Genomic DNA, 22,186 nt, shown 5'->3' on the forward strand with positions numbered 1-22,186 from the left:
CTTTTGATTTCTAAGGACTTTTATTTTAAAAATGAATTATACAATCCCCCCCTACACACACACACACACACACACACACCATAAGCACATTAAATACTACTTAAGGACTTTTATTTTAAAAATGAATTATACAATCCCCCCCCTACACACACACACACACACACACACACACACCATAAGCACATTAAATACTACTTTGCCGTGACAGCTCAGTGTACTTCACAATTCTTAACACTATTCTATGTGGAATACAAAATGCCTTTTTATCTGAATTAACATGCATTTAAAAAGTTTTAGTATATGTGAAAATAAAGGAATTATAAATCAGTAGGAAAGATATTAAGGTAGAAGCATCACCAATCAGCTAGCTCAGTAGATGTTGTCTGTATTTATTTTCTACCTTTATGAAACAAGAACCTGCTAACAGGTAAATGGTAAAGTAACATATTTTTGCCCTGATGCCATTAGTCACAATGCCATGGGGTAACTGCTATGATTTCCCATTTGCAAGGAAGCATATTAATTCAGTTTCTGCTCAATATACAATTAGGTTGTAGGGATACAGATATCTCATTTGAGTTATCTGAGTTTTTCATCTTTATATCTAAAAATCTAATCTGAAAATAGTAAAACACTGATTTAAAACCTTAGATGCTACTGTAATAAAAGTTATGTTTATAAACATTTCAGTATATTCCTTCAACTTCAAGAATCTTGAATTTCCTTGCTAGAAGGCTTTTTTCCTCAAAGATTCCTTTTAGGCTTACTTTGGTGTTCAGGATCTCCAATTATAAATGTAGTCTCTCAGCACCACATTCCGTAAAGATGATTTCCCAAGTAACGGTATTTGACTAAGTTGCTCCAGAGTGTTAGGGTGCAGACCACAGTTAGTAAGCTCCTTATGAACAACCTCCTGTGGAAATGTGTGTACAAGTCAGTAAAAAGCACATTAGTCTTTAAACACAGAAGAGTTTTAAATAATTACTGTGGAGACTGACAAATAAATGGCTGATTAATGTGATTCATCCTATTAACAGAAATTGATCCTAAGAATTTTTGTAGTGACAAAATCCCAAAATATTAATGGTTATTTTTATAAGTCTAGTCAACTGAGATGCATGAGACAATTTTAAAGGTCTTAATTCTAACTCTTAAAAACCTTAAGTATGTTGAAAATTAAAGGCAAATATGGTTAAATACCCACAGTGAATTGTTTCCTTAAACTATAAAGGAATCAGGTACTATTGAGTTTTGGATGCAAGAGGAAATGAAAAAGTTGCCCCTTTTTGGAATGGGAAGTTCTTCAGTCACTGTTAAAACTATCTGGACTGAGACCGGGTGCCGTGGCTCAAGCCTGTAATCCCAACATTTTGGGAGGCCAAGGTGGGCAGATCACCTGAAGTCAGGAGTTCAAGACCAGCCTGGCCAACATGGTGAAACCCCGTCTCTAATAAAGATACAAAAAATAGCCAGATGTGGTGGCACATGCCTGTAATCTCAGCTACTTGGCAGGCTGAGGCAGGAGAACTGTTTGAACCCAGGAGGCTAAGGCTGCAGTGAGCCGAGATCGCACCGCTGCACTCCAGCCCGGGCAACAGCAAGACTCCATCTCAAAAAAAAAAAAAAAAATTGTACTTGGACTGAATTCATGAAAGCTACCTCACATAAACAACTTACAGACATTATTCCTTCCTCTAGTAATTCATAATTAAGTATGAATTACTTGAAACACAGTTTAATTACTTGAAACACAATAGTGACTCAGCATAAATGACTCAATTTCCCTCCAGCTAAGTTTGAGGAAACTACAACTAGAACAGTCTGCTCATAGGTGTCTACTTACCATATCAAGTACTTTGTCCATTTGCAGGCAGATGTTAAATACAGCAGTTGGCTCGTGTGGATACAGTACTGCAGAGAAAGATCCACTCTGTGAAGATTTGAGCAGCATGGTCAGTGAATGCAGAGAATGAGGCATGATAGGACCTGTAATCTCCAAACTAAATTGGTCTCTGTATCCAGAAAGAGCTTGTGTCTTCACATTTACACTCCGTGCCTTCATGAAAATGTAAAGAAAAGGAAAATTATGATCATCTCTCAACCTTTTGCCTAGCCAAAAATATGTTCAATATATTTCCATTTGGGGTTTCCTCTCTTTTAACAATTATGGAACAAAACTATTTCCCAAGACATCTAAACAATGTTATGTGAGTACAAATACTTAGTAAATTTTCAGCAACCTCTCCATATTAAGAGATTTTCAGGTGAAGTATATTCCAGAGAATACCATTTTTTCGTATAGTATTTTATCTGATTTAGTAATACACTGTCAATGCAGACTATTGGAAAAACAAAAATTTAAAATCCATTCAATTTTATTGCTAAGATTTAGCATGTATTTTGTATTTACATGTATAATTTATTATGATTATAATCCCAGCACTTTGGGAGGCCAAGGTGGGCAGATCACTTGAGGTCAGGAGTTCAAGACCAGCCTGGCCAACATGGTGAAACCTCGTCTCTATTAAAAATACAAAAAAATTAGCCAGGCATGGTGGTGTGAGCCTATAGTCCCAGCTACTTGGGAAGCTAAGGCAGAAGAATCACCTGAGCCCCAGAGGCAGAGGCTGAAGAATCTCTTGAGCCCGTTAGGCAGAGTTTGCAGTGAGCCAAAATTGAGCCACTGCTCTCCAGCCTGGGTGACAGAGCAAGACTCCGTCTCTAAATAGATAGATGAATGAATGAATGAATGAATGAATGCAGGGCGGCCAGGTGCAGTGGCTCATGCCTGTAATCCCAGCACTTTGGGAGGCCAAGGAGGACAGATCATGAGGTCAGGAGTTCGAGACCACCCTGACCAACATGGTGAAAACCCGTCTCTACAAAAAATACAAAAAAAAAAAAAAAAAAAAAAATTAGCCAGGCGTGGTGGCACACGCCTGGGTGAGAGTAAGATTCCACCTCAAAAAAAAAAAAAAAAAAAAAAAAAAGGGCATGGCAGTCCTGTGGTCCAACACTCGAGAGGCTGAGGCAGGAATTTCACTTGAGCCCACATAGTTGAGGCTGCAGTGAGCTGTGCCACGGCACTACAGCAAGACCCTGTCTCCCCAACCAAAAAAAGAAAATAAATGTTCGTATAATTTAAAAAGAGGCCAGGAGTTCAAGACCAGCCTGGCCAATATGGTGAAACTCCGTCTATACTAAAAATACAAAAATTAGCTGGGCGTGGTGGTGCCCACCTGTAACCCCAGCTACTCGGGAGGCTGAGGCAGAAGAATCGCTTGAACCCCAGAGTTGGAGGCTGCAGTGAGCCGAGATCGCACCACTGCACTCCAGCCGGCGACAGAGTGGGACTCCCTCTTAAAACAAACAAACAAGAAAAAACAAAACAAAAAAAATAGCTAGGCTTGGTGGTGTGTGCTTGTAATCCCAGCTACTCAAGAGGCTGAGGCATGGCGTGAGAATCACTTGAACCCGGGAGGCAGGGGTTGCAGTGAGTTGAGATCAAGCCGCTGCACTCCATTCAGCCTGGATAGCTGCGCAAGACTCCATCTCGAAAAGGAAATAAAAAGGATTTCATATAATTTATATATTTCCACATAATTTCTTTGATATAACTGTCTTATATAATTTTTGTTTCTTTTTTTAATGGGAGGAAAGCAAAAGGAAAATATGTACCAAGTAAAAATGCTAGGAGGTTTTTTTTTAAATCAAGAATTTATCCTATCAAAGTAAAGTACTTCTTAAAAGCTAGATTATGCAGATTTTTATTACCTTAAGCATTTGCATTGTGGCACCTCGGAAAGCAACAGGGGACAAGAGGGTTGGAGGAAGTCCTGCCTGTGGACCTGAGGTAGCAACTAAACTCTTAGAGTTAATCAAAAAATTGAGCAATGTAAAGGTGTTGATTCCTTTTACCAACACAACAGATTCAGGTCTGTGATCCATTTGTACTTCATGTTTCTCTTTACGCCTAAAGATGACAATCAAGGAAATTGCAAAAGCAAATCTCACCTAATGTGGAAAGCAGTTATCTTGATTCTGAATCACCCGAGACTCCTTAATGAAATGGAAATCCTCTTGCTACCTCTCTTTACCGAATCATAAGGCATATGTTTCAATCAAAATGTTAACAATCTGAATTTGCTACAAACTGACACCTAAACCTAATTTCTTCTCTAGTCAAAACACACGTATTCTCCCACAATCATAATTGAACGTTTTGATTAAAAAAGGTTTAATAGTTCACCATTTGTTGATACTTAGGGGCTTATTTAGTATTACAATGGAGAATTAGTTTTAATATGACCTGAAGATAATTTAAGATTATAATCATATAAAACTGCCAATGTTAAACTTCTCACTAACGTCATTCAATGAAAATTAATTCTAGTTAACAACAACTGAAAGGATACAGCTTGATAGAAAGTATGTCTGGCTTTTTAATTTTATCTTGCACACCCATCTCTTCCAGCCAGGAAAAGCTTTCCTCTTCATCCTCATCACTGATGGCTTGCTCCCTAGGAAATTGCTACAGTTAGAGTCCCTATTTCACAAGCTGTTCCTGTGCAAATCTATTTCATGAGTCCATAAGTCAGTGGATGATATAAAAAGTTATTTTAATCACATACTCCCCATATCCCAAGCTTGTTCCAGATGCTGTCTCCTTCTTATGGCCACTTTCTTTTATTAAAGGCAGGGAAAATTCAATACCTATATGAGGAACAAAAATGTAACTGAGTTTTCATTTAAAGTATTTAACAGGCATGCTGTACTTTTAGAGTGTAAAATATTTGAAATGTTAGTTTTTACAAATGATCTGTTAAGGCAGTAGAGTTTTCAAGCTTTCTTCACAAACCTACAAACATGCATAAAACATATTCTCCTTGAAAGAGGTTCGGGAAACAACACATACATGTAACACTCTTTCATAAATCATATTGTATTCCAGTTCACTTTTTGAAAAAGTACTGATTGGGCCCATTAAGTAGATTTCATGATCCACTAATGGGTTTACTCAGTTTGAAAATTTTATTATTAAAGGGGTAATTGGTACTATAGAAGAATTTCTAGAAGAGTATATTCAGATAGTGACTATCTGGCCCAATATGTGTTTTATTTTAGAGATCAGAGAACACTATGTGGAAGGAACAGTTTAAATCAGGAGTCCCCAGCCCCTGGACTGTGGACTGGTACTGGCCTGTGGCCTGTTAGAAACCGGGCTGCACAGCAGGAGGTGAGCGACTGTCGAGTGAACATTACTGCCTGAGCTCCATCTCCTGTCACATCAGTGGTCGCATTAGATTCTCACAGGGGCACGAATCCTACTGTGAACTGCGCATGTGAGGCATCTAGGTTGTGCCCTCCTTATAAGAATGATGATCTTGTCCGGGCACGGCGGCTCACGCCTGTAAGCCCAGCACTTTGGGAGGCCGAGGCGGGCGGATCACGAGGTCAGGAGATCGAGATCGTCCTGGCTAACATGGTGAAACCCCGTCTCTACTAAAAATACAAAAAATTAGCCGGGCATGGTTGCAGGCACCTGTAGTCCCAGCTACTCGGGAGGCTGAGGCAGGAGAATGGCCTGAACCCAGGAGGCGGAGCTTGCAGTGAGCCGAGATTGCGCCACTGCATTCTAGCCTGGGTGACAGAGCGAGTCTCCATCTCAAAAAAAAAAAAAAAAAAAAAAAAAGAATGATCATCCGATGTGTAACAGTTTCATCCCAAAACCATCCTCCCCACTGCCCATGAAACTGATCCCTAGTGCCAAAAAGTTTGGGGACTGCTGGATTAAATAATTGTGTGGGACGGAAAAAAAACCAGAAATAAAGAAATAATATATTTCTTAATGTTGCTAATCAACTGGTAAAAGGCATTTTAAATTTAAATAGCTTTTAGGCTAAAATAGGTTTACTATATAGTATAGTATTCTCACTTTAAACCTAAACTTTTACCTTCATTTCTCATAGCTTCTCTTAAACCTCGAGTTGTTGGAGATATGAGAGCTGTGATTAAGTCACTTCCAGCTAATCCTGCTGCTCGGAACAGGACAGTAAACTGATAGGTACAAACGTAGAAATAGGGGCAAAGTTTTGTCTTCAGCAAATTATATAGAGAAGTAAAGCTCACAGACCTATGAAGTAAAAAAATTTTCTTAAGGTATTATTAAACATTTAATGCAATGTTTATAATTCTGAATAATTCAGTTTGATACCTGGTTTAAAACACAACACAAATATTTTAGATAATGGTTTTAAATTTTGTGGTTACGTATGACTTAGCTTTAAAGGACTGAAATTGGTTATGAGGACTCGCTGATGACTTCTCAATACTTTAACAAACAGTGTATACCACTTAAACACTTATTTTTTCTTTAAACAAAACTTAATTGAGAATTGCCTGCTGACTTTCTCTGAGCTGCTGCTAAAAAAGGAAGCAGAGACTGACAAGAAGTAGCATTAAAGAATTAGGGCTGCGTGTTTATATATATATACATTTTTTTTTTTTTTTGAGACGGAGTTTCGCTCTGTCACCCAGGCTGGAGTGCAGTGGCGCGATCTCGGCTCACTGCAAGCTCTGCCTCCCGGGTTCATGCCATTCTCCTGCCTCAGCCTCCCGAGTAGCTGTGACTATAGGCGCCCGCCACCACGCCAGGCTAATTTTTTTTGTATTTTTAGTAGAGACGGGGTTTCACCATGTTAGCCAGGATGGTCTCAATCTCCTGACCTTGTGATCTGCCTGCCTCGGCCTCCCAAAGTGCTGGGATTACAGGCGTGAGCCACCACACCCGGCCTGCCTGTCTGTATATATTTAACCAACACTTATATACATTCTACCACAATTGGGTAAAGAATGAGTAACAGCTAAAAAAAAAAAAGTAAACAGTTTACATGTTGGTTATTAATAGGTTCAGATAAAATTCACAAGGATCTAGATACCCTTCTGCCATTAACATATCCAGTCACAAATATGATAGAGAATGCTGCTAAAATAAAATTCACTATTGAATTATACAAGTTTCTCTTACTAATCTTACCAGTCACTCATTAAAACATGCTGCAGGGTTGCATCATTTGACCAAGGACTTGTCTTTCCAGCCATTTTTCTATCAGCTCCAATACGAGGGAACAGTGGTAGCCAAGACAAAGCAGGGTGGAGCCAATAGATAAGGCTCTGCTGGAAGGTACAACGGAGCTCAGTGGAGAGTTTGGGATCCTAAAATCCAAAGGTGGCAGTGGGCAGTTTTTGCCCATTGAGAAATAGAGAATTTTATTAAAGACAATATATACCAAACACTTAGGTCTAAGAATCTTTATTGCTTTCTATAGGAAAGCATTAATAATTGCCATAGGAACGAAAACATAGTTTATCCTTATTTGAGCCAGATGTAATGGTAAGCCGTAGTATCAGAACATTTAAACATAGATGGGAACATTTGCCTGTTTCTACCATCCTTAAGGACAATGACTACCTTTTTTATCATGAGGAATAGGGGTGGGCATGTGCGTGTAGGTAACACTACATCCAACCCTCTCTCCAAAAGGCTGTTTTAAAAGTAGCCAGTAAACACTGATATGGCAAATCACAAATCATCCTAATCTATTTATTGAAAAGATGTATAATATACCAAGACCTTTTTCAGGGTAATCCTTTTTAACCTAGTTTGAGACTTTAAAAAAATTTTTTTAAGATAGTCTCACTCTGTCACCGAGGCTAGAGTACAGTGGCACAATCAGAGCTCACTGCAGTCTTGACCTCCTGGGCTTAAACAATCCTCTCACCTGAGCCTCCCAAGTAGCTGGGACTACAGGCACCCACCACCATGCTCAGCTAATTTTTTTTTTTTTTTTTTTGTAGAGATGGGGTCTCACTACGTTACTCAGGCTGGTCTCAAGCAATCCTCCCACCTCAGCCCCCAAAATGCTGAGATTACAGGCATGGGCTATTGTGCCCAGTCTCCTAGTTTTGAGTTGATGCTTTAAAATAATCAAAATGTATTTCTCTAAAACCATTCTAGAACTCACAAACTCCACAAAATTTATAAAATTTTTCTTATACAGGTAAGAAAATCTGTAAATCCATCAGCCCTTGCAATCCCACCCAATTGCTTTTCACTTCTTTCTTTGTATTTTCTTTCTCAAAAAGCCTTAGAGAAAAATAATTTAACAATTCTTGCCTGCAACACTGATTAATTTGCAGGACAAGTCTCTAAATGTATGAGCAGTTACTCAATCTGACTTAAAAAAAAAAAAGGTATGAAAGCACCATAAGCACCATTTGGGAAAGACAAAACTTCCTGTCTTTGTATCTTTAAATTTCCAAAGAAAAACTTAATGGAAGGCAGGATCTGCTATTTTGCAAAGGAGAGCATTTCACACTTAATTTGTTACTTTAACACATAACTATTTTATTTCAGAGTTACCTGTATACTTTTAGGCAAAGTAACTTCTGTTGCCCTACAATGCTGGACAAGACCTTGAGCTTCTTCCTGTGCTTTCAAATGATCTGCCCAGGTAAAGGGTTGAGAAGAGGTGAAAAGGAGTCGCGTTTTAATACTCCAGTCCACAGGTAACTCAGTACTTTTTGAGGACGGAGTATCAGGCTCGGAGAATGATACATGTGAAGTCTTTAGAAAACAAAGAATGCAAAAATTAGTCGAGTATCAAGAAAAAACCTTCAACCTAAAGATTTTATCAGCTAACATACTCATGATCACTGAAAAGTAAAAATCATATAAGCTGTATAATAAATAACATGAAAAATACATTACACACTGTAAAAAAGTCTGAAAGGAGTCACACTAAACTTTTAACCATGGCTACCTATGGGAAGCGGGAATTTGTTGTTGGGGGTAAGGGTGGTGGAGGGGCAGATTTCACTTTTTAGTTTTTACAGTTCTTTATGGTAGTATAGATGTTTGTATTGAAGTAGAAATATTCCAAGTGTTAAAACATTTTGGATCTTTTAAGCTTCTGAAACTCTGCATCCAGGGCTAACAAAGCCCATATTTAAGAAACATTTCCTGACTTCAAATATTTCCCCTCAACCTGTCTGCTTCAGGTCAACGTTCTCCACAATACAACAATTTTTTTTTTTTTAAATTGAGACGGAGTCTCCCTCTGTCGCCTAGGCTGAGTGAAGCGGTGTGATCTCGGCTCAGTACCAACCTCTGCCGCCTAGGATCAAGCGATTCTCGTGCCTCGTCCTCCCGAGTACCTGGGACTACAGGCGTGCCCCACCATGCCTGGCTAATTTTTTTGTATTTTTAGTCGAGACGGGGGTTTCGTCATATTGGCCAGGCTGTTCTCGAACTCCTGACCTCAGGTGTGATCCGCCTGCCTCAGCCTCCCAAAGTGTTGGGATTACAGACATGAGCCACTGTGCCCGGCCAAGGATTCTTTTATATCACAATAAAATATCAGAAAAGGGGGAATTATCTTGGATAGACCATAAGAAGGTCACTTATTTACAAGAGAAACTGGGTCTTGGAGAACTCTTCTAGCCTGTTCCCATTAGGACAAACCGCATTTATCAAACTACACAGCACAATGGTAGTAGTTGGGGAATGGAAACGTGTGTGTGTTAGGGGAGGGGAGCAACGAGGTTCAGTGCTATGCCACAACCTGTAGGGGTGGGCCAGGAGGGCTGGCTCTGAGTGATGAACTGGAGAAGTCAACTGCCCAAAGAAGAGTGGTAAAAACTGTTAGAGAGTAAAAGAAAACCCCCACGTCTATCAGGCCTATTTTAGCGCTGGCTACCTTTACAGTCATCATTACTGTATCAAACCAACTCCTTTACCTTGGCTGATGCGGTATTTTCATCCCTGGTAGAGATGATCAAGCCTCTCTGTAAAATGACTTTCCAAGCAAAATGCTTCTGAGAAGTATAAATGTATTTTTAAAAATAGGCTCAAATCCTATGAAAAAAAAGTTTATACAAATACACATTCTAATGATATTTAAAAAGTATTACCTGGGGTAATTCAGTAACAGTTGTTCTTTCAGGAAACTTCTCTTCCCATAGCAAATCATTTTCTTGATTAGAATCTAAAAACTGAGGTTAAATATATTCTCCTTTAAAATTTAAAGGATGCTGAAGTTTGCGTTAAATATGTACAGAGCCTCACCTGGCATACATGTTTCTCAATAAATGCAAGTGCACCCAAATTCAGAGGCACCCCATCCAATCTATGAGTTTCAACATTTCAGTTTTGTGTCTGAACTTTAGTATCAAAATTGAGGGGAACAGGGACCGGCGTTTCAAACCGAAAGATCCAAAAGGCTTTGGGTAAGACAAATGCTAGTGAATTCTGACCCCACGAATCTTCGACATTCCCCCATCTCCAGAATAATTTGGAGTGCGTGAGAGAAGGGAGGCCCTCAATCACGGGGGAAGCAGAGCTTGTCACCTGCCCCATCGAACAGCGTCCTTGCAAGATGGGGGCTCTCAGGGTTTTTCGAGCTCTTTTCCAAGTCACCTCTAAGTCCTCTCCAAGGGGCTCCTCGCTGCCCTCTGGGGCCCCCTCACTTTCCTCGGGAACGTGTCCCGTGAGCACAGCCCGCAGCGGGGTAGCCAGGGGCGCGCTCTTCCCACAAACCCGGCCTTGCCAGAATCGCGGCTCCCAGCGCGGGGTACCCTAAGGCCACGGGCGGCCGAAGTCTTCGCGCCCATTTCCTTGCCTCGAACGCGAGGACTTTCCATCCCCCATTCACAGCTGGCTCAACCCACGAAAGACAAGAGCCCCTTGGCGGCCAGGCTACAAGACACTCACCGGGACCGGCGCCTCCGGCTGCTCGCGGGCCGGCCCCTCGGGGGGCTCCGCGGCGACCCGCGGTCGGTTGTCCAGGCGGGCGAAGGGGTTCCTCCGGGCAGCGGCCGGGCCGCCGCCGCTGCCGCCGCCTCTGCCCCCCGCAGCAGGGAAAGGGCGAAGAGGCAGCCCCGCCACCAGGGCGGCTCGGCGGGCCGCCGGCTCCGTCAGCCCACGGGGCGAGGAGGCGGCAGCTCCACGGCTCCGGGCCCTTTTCCGTCGGAGCCGCACTACCTCGGGCGGCTTTCGGAAGCCCGGTGAGTAGCCGGGCACCGAAAGGGCCATGACGCGCGGCGGCTGAGGCTAGCCAGCCGCCCTACAGAGACTTCCCGCGCGCGCCGGGCCCGCCCCTGACGTGGCGCCGCGCCGAGCTCCCGCCCCCGACGCGGCCCCGCCCCCGACCCCGCCGGTACCGAGCGGAGCATGCGCAGCGGGCAGCCCGCGAGACGCAGCCCGCGGCGGCGATCCCTGGTGGCCGTCAACGCCCACTGTCCCAGCGATGACCCTGCCCTGGCGCTTCTGCCAGGTCCTCGGCCAGAGTCCAGTCGCCAGGTTCAGCGACGCTTCTGGAAAGCGTGCGATCCAGGGCGCTGATGTGCACTACCCTGTGGGGCACCGAAATAGCTTAACTCTATTTAAGCCCGCAGCAGGGATGTGATCATCCCGGGGTTTGGCGCCTGGATGAAAAGGAAACAAACTTGAGCTGCGGCGATGGGCTGCTGCTTCCATAAACTTAAGAGAGGGCAGTGGCTACTGCTCTCAAGAGGCGAGGAGAGGGGACTAGGCCACCTTCCTCAACCCCCAGAGAACTCAGATAAGACGTCAGCACGCTTCCTATGCCAGCGCAGCCTACCGACAACCCTCCCTTCCCCGTTCCCAGTGCCTGGTCATCTCAGCCTTCCAGGCAGCTGCCACTGGCAAGTTAATGGGATCTTCTTTGATCCTGGGGAAAGCCGGAGTGAAAGAATAGTTGAAAACACAAAATTTAAGTGCCTATGGGCTAGGTCTTTTAAGACTTCAAAATATACTCAAATGCTTAAATTATGACAGCAAAGACTTAAGGAAGGTGTTGAGAACGGAGTTGATACAAAATTAATACGTACTTTGATAGCTTAGCAAAGGCCTGTAACAGCTTTATCAAGAGTAGTGTGGCTTTTGCTGAAAGCAGCAGTTTTCTTCATGGAAGGAATTTTATAGCAGGGGCAAAATATATAGAAACAATGAAAAGGTTTTTAGAAAAATTCCCTTAAGATGTTAATTATAGAATTATCTTGATCATTTGCACAAGAATTTTTGAAACACTTTTCAAATGTGTCAACTGAGCATCTTGTCTTAGCAGGGAAACGTGCTTAAAAATGCAACTTGTTTTATCTTCCTTGGTTTTTCTCAACAATTTCCAAAGAAGATTCTGGCTTCAAATACTGGAATATGTTCATCCGACTGAGGTCTGAGAAAGAAGAAAATTAAAATTGAACAACTTGCTTTTTTCTTCCTTGATTTTTCTGAACAGCTTCCATGGAAACTTTTGCCTCATACAGTGGAATGGGTTCATCCAACTGAGGTCTGAGAAGGAATCAAATTAGAAATGTCAGGTCTAGTTAAAGATAAGTAGAACAAACAGGGTGGTATATGACAAATGCTAGTGCTCAAATCTATTACTGTATTAATTAATTTTTTGAGACAGAGTCTGGCTGTCTCATCCAGGCTGGAGTGCAGTGGCACGATCTCAGCTCACTGCAACCTCCGCCTCCCGGGTTCAAGCAATTCTCATACTTCAGCCTCCTGAGTAGCTGGGATTACAGGCATGCACCATCAAGCCTGGCTAATTTTTGTATTTTTAGTAGAGATGGGTTTCACCATGTTGGCCAGGCTGGTCTTGAACTCCTGGCCTCAAGTGATCCACTCACCTTAGCCTCCCAAAGTGCTGGGATTACAGGCATGAGCCACTGCACCCGGCCTCAAATCTATTACTTTAAGTAATTCAAACAAATTCGTCCATTAGTGTTTCCAATGTTAAAAGTGGTTAAGTTTTGAAGGAAAAAAAATTATCTACTTTATTTACTCCCTCTTTTTTTCTGAGACGGAGTTTCTCTTGTTGCCCAGGCTGGAGTGCAATGGTGTGATCTCGGCTCACTGCAACCTTCACCTCCCAGGTTCAAGCAATTCTCCTGCCCCAGCCTCCCAGTAGCTGGGATTATGGGCGTTTGCCACCACGCTCAGCTAATTTTTGTATTTTTTAGTAGAGACAGTGTTTTGCCATGTTGGCCAGGCTGGTCTCGAACTCCTGACCTCAGGTGATTCACCCGCTTCAGCCTCCCAAAGTGCTGGGATTACAGGCATGAGCCACCGCGCCTGGCCTACTCCCTCTTTTATAACTGATAAACATATTCAACTTTAAACAAATATACCATGGTTTTCTCTCCTTCAAGCTATTGGTTACTTCAAGTTGCTTTGGGAGGGGTGATGAGGAAAAGCAAAGGGTGAGGTACACTACATAATGGAGTGAGGGAAACTCACAAGCCACTTCTATCTCCGCGAGTACCTACTGGTGTACCACCAGATACACTTTGATAAATATTAAAGAGCAGCTATTTAAACGAAATATAAGATCAGTGCAAAAGTAAATGCAGTTTTTGCCATTACTTTCAATGGCAAAAACCACAATTATGTTTGCACCAACCTAATAATAAAATATGGAGGCAACAGGTACATGGCGAGAGCTAAAACAAAAGTGGGACTGCCTGCCTTAGCTCCCTGAAAATAGAAAAACAAACAAGAACAATGATTTGGTTACTTTAGCGTACCTGAAAACACCAGTTGATAACTTCTCCATCACATCCTTTAAGATACGTAGCTGGAAGGATTGTTAAGGTGGCAATGTAAAGGAGAATTAAATAAAACCATTCAATAAGCAGAGGATGCCAGGCAGGCCACTTTCTCTTGTTTCAAGTTTTGCACTCTCAGAGACTCAACATGTTAAGTTAGAGAAATTCTGTAGGACGTCAAGTTTAGCTCTACAACAGGGAAATGATTTGAGAGTTGGTGGTGTAATAGAGCCTAAATTCCCAAGGACAAGTGACAAGAGCAGCAAGTCAAGCCTGGTGGTTATCCTAAGTGCTCACCACTATTATCTCAATGGATGCGAATGAAATAGTGTCTAGTTTTCATTTCTACACTACATATGGCATTTTTAGTTAAAAACAATTTTAGCACGTATATATCTTACTTTAGATGTACATTCGTTGACCAGGCTGGTTGGTTAATAGGCTCAAAATTTGTTTGCAGAAGCCAGTAAACTTTGTGTGTGTATGATATACAGTCATCCCTCACGCATCCATGAGGGATTGGTTCCAGGACCCCCATGAAGACCAAAATCTCCAGATACTCAAGTCCCTTATAGAAAATAGTGCAGCAGCTTGGGAAACAAGGCTCTCTACAAAAAAATTAAAAATTAGCCAGGCATGGTGGCATGTGCCTGTTGCCCCAGCTACTGGGGAGGCTGAGGCAGGAGGATCCCTTGAGCACATGGGTTTGAGGTTACAGTGAGCTGGAATGAGCACTGCACTCCAGCCAGGGCAACAGAGCAATACCCTGTCTCAAAAGAAAAAAAGAAAGAAAGAAAAAAAAAATGGCCTAGTATTTGCATATAACCAAGGCACATCTCCATTATACATTAAGTCATCTCTATATTACTTATAATACCTAATGCAATGTAAATACTATGTAGATAGTGGTTATGCTATATTTTTTGTTTTTTTATTGTTGTATTATTACTTTTTCAGAGTTTTTTTTTTTTTTTTTTTTTTTTTTTGAGACAGGGGCCCCCTCTGTGGCCCAGGCTAGAGTGCAGTGGCATGATCATGGCTCACTGCAGCCTCAACCTCTCAGGCTCTAGTGATCCTCAGCCTCCCAAGTAGCTGGGATCACAGCAATTCACCGCCACACCAGGTTAATTTATTTTTATTTTTGTATAGACAGGGTCTCCCTATGTTGCCCGCGCTGGTCTCAAACTCCTGAGATGAAGCCATCCTCCTGCCTCAGCCTCCCAAAGTGATGGGATTACAGGCATGAGCCACTGCCCCCAGCCTCCAAATATTTTTGATCCTTGATTGGTTGAATCCCTGGATGTGGAACCCTCAGATACAGGGGGCTGACCGTATGTCACTAAGAGAATCAGAAAATGATGTAAAAATCAAAGAAAAAATCTATCTTGCTAATTTAATTGAAATTATAATACTAAAATCAAGATTCTATGTAATTGCCTGTACTTCTGAATTATTTATGGCCTAGAATGACACAGTTGGAAGGAGATGTCTCTGTTAAATCACAAGCAGCAACTTAGCTTGTGTGAACTGAATGAGGAGGGTTTGCACAAGTGAGGACTACTGTATGATTCGGGACTTTAGAAAATGCAAATTAGGGCTGGGCGTGGTGGCTAACGCCTATAATCCCAGCATTTTGGGAGGCTGTAGCAGGTGGATCACCTGAGGTCAAGAGTTTGAGACCAGCCTGACCAATATGGTGAAATCCTGCCTCTACTAAAAATACAAAAATTAGGTGGGCGTGGTGGCATGCGCCTATAGTCTCAGCTACTTGGGAGGCTGAGACAGGAGAATTGCTTGAACCTGGGAGGCAGAGGTTGCAGTGAGCTGAGATGGCGCCACTTCACTCTAGCCTTGGTGACAGAGCGAGACTCCATCTCAAAAAAAAAAAAAAAAAAAGGAAAAAAAAGAAAATGCAAATTAGAAAATATAAGTCATTTAAAACATTTTTTTTTTTGAGACAGAGTCTCGCTATGTTGCCCAGGCTGGAGTGCAGTGGCACGACCTCGGCTCACTGCAAGCTCCGCCTCCTGGGTTCATGCCATTCTCCTGCCTGAGCCTCCCAAGTAGCTGGGACTACAGGTGCCCGCCACCATGCCTGGTTAATTTTTTTGTATTTTTAGTAGAGAAGGGGTTTCACCATGTTCGCCAGGATGGTCTCAATCTCCTGACCTCGTGATCCGCCCACCTTGGCCTCCCAAAGTGCTGGGATTACAGGCGTGAGCCACCACACCTGGCCTAAAAATATTTTTAAAAGGAAACTAAAGAATATAAATTTACTAATTCACATCCCTCCAAGTTCCCTTCCTACTGCTGTTAATAAAATTCTTACCTGTGTGCAAAGCATGTATTTCTGATTCTGGAAAATGTACAGTATTTCATATACACGTCATGTTTCAACTTGGTCCAAGGATTTGTCAAATAGGTTAAAATTGCCTTCTCATTGGGAGAGGTGGTTTGAGAGAATTAAGTTATATACTATAAGCAAAGCAGTCTAGTTTCCAACATGTAAGATTCAAAACTAATAGCTACAGCCGGGAGTGGTGGCCCATGCCTGTAATCCCAGCACTTTGGGAGGCTGAGGCGTGTGGATCACCTGAGGTTAGGCGTTTGAGACCAGCTTGACCAAAATGGTGAAACTTCGTCTCTACTAAAAAATACAAAAAATTAGCCAGGCGTGGTGGCGCATGTCTGTAATCCCAGCTACTCAGGAGGCTGGAGACAGGAGAATTGCTTGAACCCAGGAGTCGGAGGTTGCAGTGGGCCAAGCTCATGCCACTGCACTCCAGCCTAGGCAAGAGTGAGATCAAAAAAAAAAAAAAAAAAAAAATCAAAACTAATAGCTACATAGTATTCTAACCTTAACTAATGTTACTTTTGTTAACTGTTACTTTTAATAGCCACATGGTATTCTCCACTGTAGCATCATTCCATGTTATTCTTAATAATTACAATGTTATTGGATTGGACATTTACTTTTTTTTTTTTTTTTTTTGAGACAGAGTCTCGCTCTGTAGCTAAGCTGGAGTGCAGTGGCGCCATCTCAGCTCACTGCAACCTTCCCCGCCTGGGTTCAAGCAATTCCCCTGCCTCAGCCTCTGGAGTAGCTGGGACTACAGGCATGTGCCACCACGCCCAACTAATTTTTTTTTTTTTTTTGGTATTTTTAGTAGAGACGGGGTTTCATCATGTTAGCCAGGATGGTCTCGATTTCCTGACCTCGTGATCCCCCACCTTGGCCTCCCAAAGTGCTGGGATTACAGGCATGAGCCACTGCGCCAGCTCATGTACCTTTTTAAAAAATGAAATTAATTAAAAATCCTTTTAGAAAGTTAAATCTAATTTTCAAATTTAATAGGAAATATTTAATCAGAAATAACTTTAAACTCATACATTCACTATATGAAGGGGTTTTGAAATCTACTCCTTAAAACTTAATACATGCAGTATACTAATTACGTAACTTTTTTTTTTTTTTTTTTTTTTTTGAGATGGAGTCTCGCTCTGTCACCAGGCTGGAGTGTAGTAGCGCAATCTTGGCTCACTGAAACCTCCGCCTCCCAGGTTCAAGCGATTCTCCTGCCTCAGCCTCATGAGTAGCTGGGATTACAGGCATGTGCCACCATGCCCGGCCTACATAACTACCTTAAAGCTCCGAATAAAGTCTGTCATTGCTCCTGGAGGGAACTGGCCTTTATACATATCACACATATATGACTAGACACATTTAAGAAAAGTAACGTATGATATTCAGTAGAGACAAGTGTAAGGCTATGTAAATCTTTCTTCAGACACACACATATGCTCTATCAAGTAATGATAACTTTTTTTTTATCCAATACATTAAAACTTTTACCAAGTGCTGCTGCCTCTAAGCCAGTCATTTTAGAAATAAAAGGAATTCTTAAGTTGACCCTACTCTAAAGAGGTTTGGACCTTTCTTTTTGAAATTGTTTGTATATTCCAAACTTTTTATTATTTTTACTCAACTGGAATGATTTGGCTTCAATCACACCAGACTTATCTCTGAATGACTTTTGTTTCAAAAAGTCAAACCTATCTTCATTTGATAAAGATTTCCTAGCATTGATATTTATAAAACACTCCACAAACTCTTTAATTTAGAAAAGTATTCTGAAATGTTTCTGTGCAATGGCACCATCATAGGAGTAAGTGTGCAACCTTTCAAGGTGATGTGTACTTTCCTTAATGTGAGGTTAAAAACAAAATCTTCCAGGTATCTTAGGGCTCATCTCCGTTCAGAAAGGAGAGAGACCGCCTGAGTGTGATTCTTGCTCCGCCACTTGCCGCATCCTTGAGTCTGTATCAACATCTCTGTGCTTGTGTTTCTTCACCTGTGAAATGGGGATGATAACAGTACTTACATCTCAAAAGGCTGTTTTAATGTTTAAACGAATACTTGCAAGGCACTTGGAATACTGTTTGGAATACTTAAGGAAACTTAACTGCTATTATTATTTCCTATTATCGTAATGAAAGAACTTAGTACAGTACAAAGTTTCAAGCCAGAAACTCAATCAGTCGATAAAAAGGATATAAAGATATTTTCCCTGTTGTACATTTGACAAATTCCAAACTTCATCATTCAGGAAAGCTAACGTTGCTCCCTTGAGGAAAAGGCAGTGGCTATCTGGAGGATCCAACTTGGATAGAATGAAACAAAGACTAATCAATTATTGTGAGTTTAACAGCAGGATGACTGGTATCTTGAGTCAGAGAAACTTCTACACAAATTAAATGATGTCCAAATCACAAAAATATGCACATAAACTTTAATAATGTAAACGATAATATTTTCTATTTCATGGTCCAAAATGATGAAACAGCGAGGTGATAAGTACATGGCAGATGCAAGGCCAATCTAGAATCCTGGTGGTGAAGTGGTAGGGGTGTGTGTGTGTCTTTTCTGGCCATCTTCATGAGGGTGTTGGAAAATCAGTGAAGATTGGTAGGTGAGAATTACGGTATTTGCATATCAGCCATCATGTAAATATGTAACTAGAATGCTGAAAAATATAACCTTGAGAGATACATAAACATATATAGTAATTCCAATTTGAATAATTAGGAAATTGTGATAATTTTATATAGAAATATTTTGCTAAGTATATGTCAACAATGTTACCGAGAAAAAATGCTATCTGAAATACTATTAAAAATTCATGCCAGCGTGGTGGCTCACACCTGTAATCCCAGCACTTTGGGAGGCTGAGGTGGGTGGATCGCCTGAGGTCAGAAGTTCAAGACCACCCTGGTCAACATGGTGAAACCCTGTCTCTACTAAATATACAAAAATTAACTGGGCGTGGTGGCGGGCGCCTGTAATCCCAGCTACTCAGGAGGCTGAGGCAGGAGAATTGCTTGAACCTGGGAGGCAGAGGTTGCAGTGAGCCGAGATCATGCCATTGTGCTCCAGCCTGGGCAACAAGAGCGAAACTTTGTTCCAAAAAATAAATAAATAAATAAATAAATAAAATAAATTCGTAAGTCACATGTCTAAATCACTAAATAAAATTACACTTCATCGTCATTGAAAGGATGTCTCTACTAGGCAGTATTTTCAACATTTTGGCCAACATGTTGCTAAAGTGAAAAAAAAAGCTACATTTCTTTCTGATATAAAATATGGAATGGAAAAAAAAGCTAAATTTCTTTATGTTTCAGATTTTTTTCTTTTTTTTTTTTTGAGACAGAGTCTCACTCTGTGACCCAGGCTGGTGTGGAGTGGCGCAATCTCGGCTCACTACAACCTCCGCCTCCCAGGTTCAAGTAATTCTCATGCCTCAGCCCTCAGTCTCTCAAGGAGCTGGGAATATAAGCCTGTGCCACCATGCCTGGCTAATTTTTGTATTTTTTGTAGAGATGGGGTTTCACCATGTTGGCCAGGCTGGACTTGAACTCCTGGCCTCAAGTGATCCGCCCGCCGCGGCCTCCCATAGTGCTGGACTCATAGGTGTGAGCCACCATGCCTGGCCCAGATTTTATACTAATTTAGTCATACCTTGCCTCAAATAACTTAGGCATTATTGTTTGTTAATTACACCCCTTTGGTGTAATGGTAATGCTTTATGGTTTCTGATAGTACCTGAAGGTTTTCTTCTGTTGTTACCCAGTGGCCTCCAACACCAAGAAGTGTGATGATATCATGTTTATGTGGTAGTAGTTGTAGGTTTACAGCTGGTTCATCATCTTTGCTATATAATCTCACTTGCAAGGGAATAGTTTTAAAAAAAGAGAGAGAGAAGAAATATATTTTATAATAATCTGACAAAAATTTATTCTTCAAACAAGTTCTTATTTATTTAGAGACAAGGTCTTACTATGTTGCCCAGGCTGGCCTGGACTCCAGCAATCCTCCAGCCTCAGCCTCATGAGTAGTTGGGACTACAGGCACAGGCCACCGTGTCCGGCACTCTCTTTACTTTTTTGTTTTTTTTTTGAGACGGAGTCTCGCTCTGTCGCCCAGGCTGGAGTGCAGTGGCGCGATCTAGGCTCACTGCAAGCTCCGCCTCCTGGGTTCACGCCATCCTCCTGCCTCAGCTTCCTGAGTAGCTGGGACTACAAGCGCCGCCACCATGCCCGGCTAATTTTTTTTTGTATTTTTAGTAGAGACGGGATTTCATTGTGTTAGCCAGGATGGTCTCAATCTCCTGACCTCGTGATCCGCCCGCCTCAGCCTCCCAAAGTGCTGGGATTACAGGCATGAGCCACCGCACCCAGCCCTCTTTACTTTTTAATGTACGAATGAGGAAATATTTTTCTTAGAAAAAGCAACACACAATGTATTCTGATACCTTAAAATCTACTTTTTGCATTAAACTGATCATAAAATTTATTCAACATTTAATTATAATTTATTGTAAATCTATTTATTATAGAAATAAATAAAGATAAAAAGTCTATCTTCATTTGAAAACCAGGCAAGGTAATGTAACACATAACCAAATCTGACAATTAACACTGATAGCTTAATACAGTGAGATGAATTGATTCCCAATTAAAAAACTCATAGACTCAAGATAGTCTTAACATAATTACTGAAATGTCCATGTGAAAAAATGATGCAATAAAGTATGTATTTACTTCCACTGACAGATTTTCCTGAGCTATTTTCAAATCTTAGAAAATACTAGTTTAAAAAACCACACTATAGTCATAACCATATTCATCCATGATTCTCACATTAGAAGATAAATCCTACCAAAGTATAAATAGAAGCACTTTGCAGGCTTGTAAAGCCTATCCTTTAGAAGTCATGCTATTACTTAAGTGCGTTCAGAGTAAGTGTTAAATAAATACTGGTTAAACTAAAAACATTCAAGAAAAGTGAAACTGGAACAAATTTTGATATTTTCCAAATAGAGACTGCAGAAGTCAACTATCCAATCGAAGGCAGCCACACACAGCAGATAGGACTGAAAAGGCATCAGAATGATGCTGTGTTTTCTGGGAGCCACTGAGGAGGCCATGTTTCTAGTTCTTGTAGCGATATGTCATTTGTTACTCTAATGTCTACACTAAGCTTGTCCAACTCGCAGCCTGCCCAGGATGGCTTTAAATGCTGCCCAACGCAAATTCGTAATTTTCTTAAAACATTATAAGACATTTTTGAGTTTTTTTTTTTTTTTTTGGCTCATAAGATATCATTAGTGTTAGTGTATTTTATGTGTGGCCTAAGACAATTCTTCTTCCAATGTGGCCAGGGAAGCCAAAAGATTGGACACCCCTAGTCTACGCTGTAAAAGATAAGCATGTTCTCTCTTACATACAGTGCTTACAATGAGAATAAAGTGGAAGTTCCAATTTAAATTAAAAAGTCTTCAGTTAAAAACAAAACCTAAAACTGAACATCTAGTTTAATAAGTGCATTAATAATTATGCCCTGGTTAAATTTTTTTTCTTAAATTCATCAAACTAAAAAAACTACACAGGCTACTAATTTCATAAGGTACCTACCTCCAGCATCTAGGACAATATCTACTCCCAGGCCACCTGTTTCTTCCAAACAGCTTTCAGCAACATGAACTTTCCCATTAGATACATCAATCACTCGGGCTGTAAAGGACAGGAAATCAGGCAATTGTACTGTTCTCTATGTGATCAACACAAACAAATCAGGGAAAAAGAAAAAGAAAAGCAAATAAATATCTATTCTTGAAATGAGTTAAGCAATTCAAACAATTACTGAATTTAAAGGGAGAAAGTCAATTTAAATTATACTTTTTCTCATCTAACCCAATATAGGATATAGCAGTCTAAATGAAGAGACTTGTATATTTAATAAAACTAAAATGTGAACATTTTGTGGAGAAGGTGATCCAAGGCTGGTCTGTTGACACAGAGCACTATTCTCTACAGTTATAGGATATGTTGCCAGAATTAGGAATCTGAAAACACAGAGGTACATATATAATACGACATGAAATGGAAGATTAAGTCAGTTTCTTTTTTTTTTTTTTTTTTCAGACAGGGTCTCACTCCATTGCCCAGACTGGAGTGCAGTGGTGTGATCACAGCCCAATGCAGCCTTGAACTC

At 41.1% G+C, this 22,186-nt stretch overlaps 2 protein-coding genes across 14 annotated transcripts in view; both read right to left on the reverse strand.

The window, feature by feature from the left end:
- Positions 1–373: 373 nt before the first annotated feature.
- On the reverse strand, positions 374–11,675 carry DONSON (DNA replication fork stabilization factor DONSON). Of its 4 annotated transcripts, none has more exons than XM_063702719.1 (11): positions 10,772–11,675; positions 9,973–10,053; positions 9,799–9,876; positions 8,423–8,626; positions 7,037–7,173; positions 5,955–6,133; positions 4,632–4,713; positions 4,416–4,520; positions 3,775–3,973; positions 1,844–2,056; positions 374–913 (listed from the first exon to the last, which is right to left on the reverse strand). In XM_063702719.1, the coding sequence occupies exons 1-11, from the start codon at positions 11,090–11,092 to the stop codon at positions 776–778; spliced, it is 1,737 nt and encodes a 578-aa protein (XP_063558789.1). In that variant the 5' UTR covers positions 11,093–11,675; the 3' UTR covers positions 374–775. The 4 variants fall into 4 exon arrangements, with proteins under 4 accessions (XP_063558789.1, XP_018873202.2, XP_063558790.1 ...); XM_019017657.4 differs by having other exon boundaries at positions 7,037–7,215; XM_063702720.1 differs by lacking the exon at positions 9,799–9,876.
- A 116-nt stretch (positions 11,676–11,791) lies between these two features.
- The window catches only part of CRYZL1 (crystallin zeta like 1), a 51,550-nt gene continuing 41,155 nt past the window's right edge, over positions 11,792–22,186 (reverse strand). For 3 of the 10 annotated variants that reach the window (XM_019017660.3, XM_063702721.1, XM_055373926.2), the window contains exons 9-13: positions 21,607–21,705; positions 19,736–19,857; positions 18,188–18,293; positions 13,612–13,657; positions 11,792–12,370 (exon numbers count right to left, since the gene is read on the reverse strand). In XM_019017660.3, the coding sequence (XP_018873205.2) occupies positions 12,271–12,370; positions 13,612–13,657; positions 18,188–18,293; positions 19,736–19,857; positions 21,607–21,705 (473 nt within the window). In that variant the 3' untranslated portion in view covers positions 11,792–12,270. Of the gene's footprint in view, positions 12,371–13,611; positions 13,662–16,438; positions 17,985–18,187; positions 18,294–18,408; positions 18,671–19,735; positions 19,858–21,606; positions 21,706–22,186 lie in introns of those variants that run through there. The other 7 variants (XM_063702722.1, XM_063702723.1, XM_055373930.2 and 4 more) reach the window with 5 other exon arrangements.

Source organism: Gorilla gorilla, chromosome 22 (assembly GCF_029281585.2).
Source record: "Gorilla gorilla gorilla isolate KB3781 chromosome 22, NHGRI_mGorGor1-v2.1_pri, whole genome shotgun sequence".
In the NCBI taxonomy this organism is placed as follows: Eukaryota; Metazoa; Chordata; class Mammalia; order Primates; family Hominidae; genus Gorilla; species Gorilla gorilla.